At 38.3% G+C, this 7,919-nt stretch overlaps 1 protein-coding gene across 4 annotated transcripts; it reads right to left on the reverse strand.

Annotated features, from left to right (window-relative positions):
* Nucleotides 1-539: 539 nt before the first annotated feature.
* LOC111247136 (uncharacterized) lies at nt 540-3,503 on the reverse strand. Of its 4 annotated transcripts, none has more exons than XM_086982976.1 (4): nt 3,143-3,503; nt 2,425-2,790; nt 1,823-1,918; nt 540-1,068 (listed from the first exon to the last, which is right to left on the reverse strand). In XM_086982976.1, the coding sequence occupies exons 2-4, from the start codon at nt 2,603-2,605 to the stop codon at nt 968-970; spliced, it is 378 nt and encodes a 125-aa protein (XP_086839102.1). In that variant the 5' UTR covers nt 2,606-2,790; nt 3,143-3,503; the 3' UTR covers nt 540-967. The 4 variants fall into 4 exon arrangements, with proteins under 4 accessions (XP_086839102.1, XP_086839100.1, XP_086839099.1 ...); XM_086982974.1 differs by having other exon boundaries at nt 540-1,078; nt 3,154-3,442; XM_086982973.1 differs by having other exon boundaries at nt 540-1,078; nt 3,143-3,442.
* Between the last annotated feature and the right edge of the window lie 4,416 nt (nt 3,504-7,919).

The following is a 7,919-nucleotide window of genomic DNA, read 5'->3' on the forward strand; positions in this document are numbered from 1 at the left end:
ACGGCCCGTGAATCCTCAGTGTGAACGTTCGCAAAGATCCAGGTTAAAATAAAATGCGTAGTTACAGCGCGTGTCGTGGCTCGATTATTCGTCATTGTATTGCTTCATATATAGGGTGTCGCGATATCGATTATGATTCACTTAGTAAACAGATGGAATTGGTTGCACAAGTTTTTAATACATTGTATAATGCTACAAGAAACAACGTTCTTATACTGTACGAATGATAGGGCTACTCTAAGCACTATATGTAAAAAAGCGTGGGCAAATATTTCCAATCGCGTTAATTCTGTCGAATGGGCATCTAGACAAAAATTTGTAAAATCAATTAAGTAATGAAGTTGTTTAGCTCTTATACGCCCAAAATTGGAATCTTAAGTAATGTTCGATTCAAATTGGGTACAGTGGTTCACTAAGATACAATTAGAGGTTTTCAGTAAATATCGATTTCTTAATATCGCCTATTTGCCTAAATTTTTCAGTGGCTTAAGATGTGTATGTTAAAATTCGGAATTAGTAAAAAAAACAATATCATCTGATTATTTTACGATTATTACGATCTGATTATTACGAGATATCACGAAAGAGTAAAAAAAAAAGATAACAAAGGCACGTCATTGCAACGCTGAATCAAACAGCTTCGGGAAGTTTGTAAGTCTAAATATGCTCTTTACTACATCTCTGAATCATATACTGTTAGTTGCATTAAGGCAAACTATATTTGTATATAAACGGTACCTTTATTATTAATATTACACTGTTCTCTTTACTTTGTGTAATAGAGCAACCTCCCACACTTAGTTTTTTCAGCTTCTCAGTTTTTTCAGCCAACGGTGTTCTTTAGGTATTATATGTCTTCTTCGCGACGACCCATCAGTTCGATAAAATGTCAGGTGATGATGTCATTGCTTGTGGCAATTACGCACTCTCCTTCCTCTCCGTGGCGGGAGATAATGAGATACCCGCATTACGCGACGCATTCGGACCGAACGTCGTCGTCGTCCACTTTCTTCGACTTCATCGACGTGTGCAGCAACTCCGGCTGGACGATTGCGAAGGCATTTACAGCTATATTCACCTAAACAAGTAGGCGCAGAATTGTCGGTACAACTAATTGCGTAAATCTACTTATACATTTAAACTAATTAAGGCACCGCAATAAAGATTAAACTTGATTGACGTGAAAACAAACTAGAGTCGAAGATCTATTAAGACCAGTAAAAATTTGCTTTTCGCTCTACAAAGATGTGGCAAAGCACATTGAGGGATACAGTACATTGAGATTACTGTGATATTGAACTTAAAACAGGCTATTAATTTCTACGGCTCTAAATAAATTTAGTCCGTTTACCCCGACTTGGCCCTCTCAAAGCTCTGACTCAACTTCGAAGAGCAATAACTCTCCTTGTTTAGGTCACATGCTGTATAGGCTTAAAAAAGAAGAAAGTTAGTACTTACCGTTTGTGCTTTCTGTGGAAATCAACTAGTAGGCTTTTCTGACTTAAACTTAGCGCCACTAACTAAATGCGTTGTTCGTATTTCAAAAAAAAGGTGGTTTATGTAGGCTAAAAAAATGTATTTGCTAACGATGTCCTAAGTAAAATAGCAGTGACAAACAAACAGAATATTTGCTCAACGGCCTAATTCTTAAAGCAGACAAACGGTGGTCAGTTGGATTCACATAGTCGAGCAAGTCTTGTAACCAATCATCTGGCATCGGTCAAGTTCCTATTTAGTTTTCTGCGTGCGATAATCTACCTTCTAGTAATAGAAGAATAAGCAGAATATCTGATACTACAGTAATTGAGTATGTCTAATTTACCGTCATTCACATGGCAAAAGTGGTATTGGCAATGTCGGCATGTTCCTTTGCAGTGAAGGCGACATTTCTCCATCTCACAGGAATTGCATGGCCGAGCTGGGCAATTGCAATAAAAAACAATAACGAAATGTAAGAATACAAACCATGACTTGACCCGAATTGAATGAATTTTTCTATATGAAATTAATTTCAGTTTAAGTAGCCAAGATTTTTCCCTACATTCAACATTGTCTTATTATACTAAGGAAAAACTATTGACTATTACTCTACCCATGCCTAAAGGTACATGTCTTATTTTTTGTGACCGTTGTTTCAACAACCTACTATAGGTTCAGCTCTAAATTAAGAATTCAATAAAAAGCTATTTTAATCTGCAATATATTTGTAATAATTTAGAATTTGGCATCTTCTCGTGAGTTGATTTGTGAGACTGCCGAAGAACTAACGCTAGTTATGCTACAGTTATGCTAGTTATTCGATAAGCAATTACATTTGCTGGTACGTTTAGAGGGTCGGCGCACTAAGTGTTCCGAGGCAATTTGGATTGTTGCATGCTCCACGCACGATATAGAAACATACTGCACATGGCGTAATCGACCTACTTTTTGGCTCTGATGTTGGTCCAGCTTTCATCGCATTTAATGTTCCATCGCCTTTTCCATCGGTTGTCGAATATTCCTGATCGCTGGCTATTTCTTGACCGTTAATTAATGCGGTCGAAGGGCCGTACGTCAAAACAAAGATCACCACAGTTGTCAAGAAAGCTTTTTGTTTGTGCAGCATCCTTATAACAGTCGTTGATCTCAATGACTTTTTACACCCTTATACTTGACACTTGCCTGCTTCCGATTACGTTGGCGCACGTCACAATAGCAAAACTTGTTTAGTCAGCATATGATGACCCCTTTGGAAATGTTTCTCCACTTGCGTTTTTGGACGAAAAGTGTACCGTTTGGACTCGCACGGCCCTTGAATTCGTAGTTCGCGACCGATACAGTGTTTGATGAAATTAATGTTAGTTCCCCTTATAGGTCTGATGAGAACTGGGTGCTGTTATTAGCCAAGTGGGCGTCAAAAGCGTTAAAAAATAGGTTCAATGGTGGTGATTGCTCGTCGTTCTCATTCTTAACGAACGATAATTGTAACGAAGCATAAAAGATAAGCGCTACTATTCTGTTTCGCAATAACTAAAAGTAATGAAGTGAGCCGAAACTATTCAAATCTGTCTCTTATAGGATTTACTTCAAACGTTCTAAGAACATCTTTATGTGGCAAAAATGACTAACAAGCTATAAGCAAAACTTTATGCTTCACACGTACTTCATATCTACCTCTCTGTGGCTTTAAAGGGGCTGCTCCGTTGAGTCGTTGTGTTGGTATTCATTCTTGAAGGGACGAATGCTTGGTGGATTTTATGATGGCCGTGTGGAGGTCATTCAGTTTGCACCATCTCATTTTTCTAGTGCTCCTATAAGGTGTCGTGCCTTTCCTTTGTTACCCTTACCGCATACCGTAAACTCACAGAGCTGTATACATGGGTACGAATACCGCAATAGGCTTACGCGTTGGCACCGAGAACAAACAAACGATGGTTTACTACATTCCAATTTGTTACAGCATTGCAGATCTCTGAGCAGTATGCTATCAAGAGGGAGCTGATTCGAGGACGGCCTTGGTCAGATGAGCAGCTATCAAAAAGAAACAAAAATGCACTGAATACGTACAAGGAATTTTTCGAAGGCATATACGGTAAATTGTAACTAGGCATAATTTTTTCTTTTGAGTTAAAGTAATAATATGCCTAAGTATGAACTACGCTGCATGTACATGTACATGGTCCATGAAGATGAGCAGTGTTTATTTTATATTACGTTCTATTGGCATTCCATTAATCTAGTAATGTCGGAACTAGAGAGTTGTCAGCTGCCTTAAGGAATGCAATGTAATCAGGCAGTGTGTTTTGCTAAAAAACATCAAATTAACTTCCTATAGGCGATCTATTTTCGGACTCCGTCTTTTATTTAGCTTGGACTACCTATCCTTAAAAAAGTTCTTCTTTTAGGATATAATACATCTTTTTTTTTTATATAATACATACATTTTGACGTGGCATGTAGTGCGGTTGTTCGCTTACAATATTATACAATATATAAGGTTAGGTTATGTGTAAGTTAGAAGCCTTAAGATTCAGCAAAGAGCTTGTACCTAAACCCTAAAATACAATCGAGCCTTAGATTTGATCCAACTTTTATTGAAGCTAATCGCTACCCACTAAGTTATTCAAAACCGGATTGCACTCAGATTGTTGCGTGCTCGCCTCACCTGTCGACTGATTTCCGGTAGCAGAATCTTCTCGTGCTCCTTGATTAGTTGCTTTGGCGTTATGAGAAAAATAAGCTTTACGTCTATGTTTATGCTTGAAACAAACCAGCAAATGTTGAAAAACTGAAGGCCATCGTTATAACGGTGACCGAGTCGATTGATGATGAGTAGATTTAGCCACAGATAAACTAGAAGATTGCTCTTGCAATAGTGCTGTGGCAAAGCGTCTGCCCGCCAAACTTAAACTTAAGAACACACGAATTTCTGGTTTAAATTTTGAAATAACTTTGTTTAGTATAGACCAGCCGTTTGATTCAGTGCTAACGAATACTCAAACGTAAAACTCGAGACGCTTAATCTAAATTAGAATACTATTTCGCTTCCATTCGAAATTAAAAAATTTTGTCTAGTAGAAACTTAATTTTGGATACTTTTTAAAAAATTAGCTGCAAATAAAATGAAAAATGCTTTATAGGTTTATAAGCGAAGTGTCCCTTTATTATGTTCTTTTAATAAGTAAACCTTATAGTCGTTTATTGGTGAATCAGTTACTAGAAAACAAACGTTGGTTTGTCACTCGTACGCTTCACCTGCAAGTCAAGCAGTCTTGCTCCTCATAGTAGTGAGAGTAAACATCTAAATACATATCGAAGATATCTACGGGATTCATTGTAGATCCGCAAAGAATAACCGATACGTTGCCCCTAAATGAATCTAAGCAAGTTTTACCTGTAACGCTAAATGAAATTTTGCTAGATTCTATTTTTTTTTCTCGTAAAGACGACAGCTTTGCGATATTGATTTGCGTGCGAAGACGGTTTTGTCGTCGGGCCAGCCTTTGCCACCCAAAGCCACAAGAAACAATAAAAAATATAAATGCTCTAAAATTATCATAAACCGCTGCTGCAAGTTGTATCGACGTACTGTATCTTAAGTTTAAACGAAAAAGTTCATCTTTTCTCTTGGCTAGGCTGCTTTTCTTCATTTTTCCTCTAAATAACAGTATTAACATAAACAAGAGTTTTGACATTCTTTCTTCTTTGGTATTTAGATAGTCATTATCAGAGAATACCATAAAGATATGATATGTCGAAAATCGGCATTAGTATAAACAATCGCGGAATACACAAGTATGCTTAAAATTTATTTAAAATTAAAAAAATGGATTGCCCAAATGTGATCTCTTACAACGATCTTTATACCTTCATTAAACAAATGGATAATATAATACATTTTATTATATAGCAAAACATACATATTTACCATTTTTCTATTTTATATATTTTTAATTTTTATATTATTTCTTAATGTTTTTATCATTTTTGTATATTTATCTGATAAACAAATAATCATGAGCATCATTCGCAAAATATCTGCGCGAAAACATGGACGGCACGATGTCGAAATACGGATAATTTTCTTTCCAGTGTTCCGAAGGTCCCCAAATGACGCTGACTATTATAAACAGGGTAGAAATAAACATCGGTATATATATATATATATATATTGTTAAATTTTATCCCAATATGGTGCCACTCTTATCGATGCAGTGGCGAACTCGGCGTGCCTTGACCGGAACGAATCTGAGAGAACGCGCGTGCAGCCGGACTCGAGTATAGCTGCATTCGCACTCTTCTCCGTCGACCATGCACCGTGAAATGAGCCCTTGACCACAACGTTGGCGACACTGTTCAATGTTGTAAGCCGAACATTATTATTGCTGAAATTAAATGACGCAGTAAAGACATGCATCTATGTAATGTCTTTTATCCGTGATCAGCTTTTGGAGTTGCGGTCAAGCCCACAGATTACCATTCGCTAATGTAGAAAACATGCTAATAACAATAACTAAATTGTCCTTGCGAATACGGATCAGTACGCAAGGTCCATTTATTACACAATGTAAAATGTTTTATAATGGTAAACGTTTCAAGTTACTATCTTGGTCTTCCATTCTTCTATATTCTGTCTGTTCCTAATAGCCAATCACACATTGTATTTTGTATCTCATCATCATCATTAATAGTATTACTATTAATTATTGTTAAAGTGAGTCAGTAAAAAATGCATGAAGAGATATTTCGAAAGAAGAATCTATTGCAGTGCGATGTCACGAAATTTTCAAAAGCATATTCTGGGTTATATGCACGAAATTTCAGTCAATTATTCTGTTATTCAACAAAGGTCAAGCAAACTGCAAGAGGCAATATCCAAACAGACCTGGATTACTCAATAGAATATGAGGACGATCTATAAAGGTAGAAATGTGGTAGCGTTCTAGTTCTATACGCCACACGCTTATGTCGAACAGTATTAGAAAAAAGACGCTGTCGCAAGTATCAGCTAGTGGACAAATTGGATGCAGTTGCTATTGTCATCTATTATTTTTTACTCCTTGGCTGCCTGCTCACCGTCTATAATATGGAGAGGACGGTAAAAGTCAATTCCATGGGAGACAGGATGGCCTGTTAGCTACGTATTTCGTTCAATTAATGTGCTTGCTATCGGTGCAGCAGGTAAGCCCGGAGTCCTCCGAGGAATTGTATTGAGCACTGTCGTTCGTATTCCGCTTGGGGTCGCTTCCTGGTCTGACCAACGCCCTCTACGGGTTGTACTTGCTTGGAGTATATTGATGTCCGTAGAAATAATGTTACTCTCCTGAAACATCGTTGAAATCTTCGATATCGATGTACCTTTGTTTTAAACCTACTGTCTCTATCTCTAGAGTTGTAACTTCTTCGTTCATATTTGTAAGATCCACATTTCTTGGAGGTGTTTCATTTCTTTGCAAGGTAAAATCTTCCTCCTGACTTGCAACATTCCGAGTTCGGTTTTCGGTGGTCCATTGCCCTAAAGCTGTAACTCTTCTTCCGCGTGGCGTTGTTCTGTACTCGTTGCCTGTGTGACAGTGCTTTGGGTAATAGTCGTTTCAACAGGATTCTCCACTGCAGACGCGTTTGTAGCCGAGGATTTCAGTTCTTCCTGCGAAGCTTGTTGTGCTGTTGGCAACGAAACATCATTTATCCTTTGTGGATTTCTCACGTTCTTTCTAAGTTCTCTTGAGCTCGCGTCAGAACTCCAACGCATATAAACGCTACAATTGCGCGATACAACGTCATTTCGTACATATAATTAGCTGTTTCCTGTTTTGAGCCAAACAAAAACTCTTAGTTTTTCGGTTGTCTCAATCTTTCCGCAAAGCAACGAAGGAAAAAATGCTGTCGCGGTTGCTTTCCATGAACATGAATAACTACTAACCTTAGTCTTACTGTACTCGTACTGCACACCTTAACGCAATGTTACCAGCTGGACAGTGCCTGGTGAGTCCTAGGTTGTTGACCTTGTGGTGGTGGTAAGTGCTAATGAAGTCGACGACGGTAAATCCACAAAAGTGCTCACCTCTCGTTTCAGGGTTGTAGTTGTACACTGCAAAATGACTTGCTAGTCACCTTTTATTATCTATCCTTTACAGGATTGAGAGTCACGCGTTGGAGATAGCACCCAGCAGTAGCATTAGCCCAACTGAAAGGCAATGAAAGCAACGCCACCCAGCGGACCAGACCCAGCATGAAATAGAGTGAGGTCTTTTGGCGAGCCGGCACTATCCATGTCGGGTCACGTCTTACTTCTTGATACCATATATGCTTTAATGTCCGTTTATGGGGCGCAGTAGTACACAGTGGACACCATAGGCGAAAGTATTGCGGTAGAGTCGAGTCTGTTAAGAACGTACCGTATGCGTACGGTAGCGCACCGTTTGCGAAAGAGTGTCAGC

This window comes from Varroa destructor, unplaced genomic scaffold, assembly GCF_002443255.2.
Source record: "Varroa destructor unplaced genomic scaffold, Vdes_3.0 BEIS01000003.1, whole genome shotgun sequence".
NCBI lineage: Eukaryota > Metazoa > Arthropoda > Arachnida > Mesostigmata > Varroidae > Varroa > Varroa destructor.

Coding starts and splice junctions, on each gene's coding strand:
- LOC111247136 (XM_086982974.1), bottom strand. CDS start 2,605: ATGCTGCACAAACAAAAAGCTTTCTTGACAACTGTGGTGATCTTTGTT. Junction 1,919..2,424: donor ACCAACATCAGAGCCAAAAA/GTAGGTCGATTA, acceptor GCAATTGCCCAG/CTCGGCCATGCAATTCCTGT. Junction 1,079..1,822: donor CTTTTGCCATGTGAATGACG/GTAAATTAGACA, acceptor CTACTTGTTTAG/GTGAATATAGCTGTAAATGC.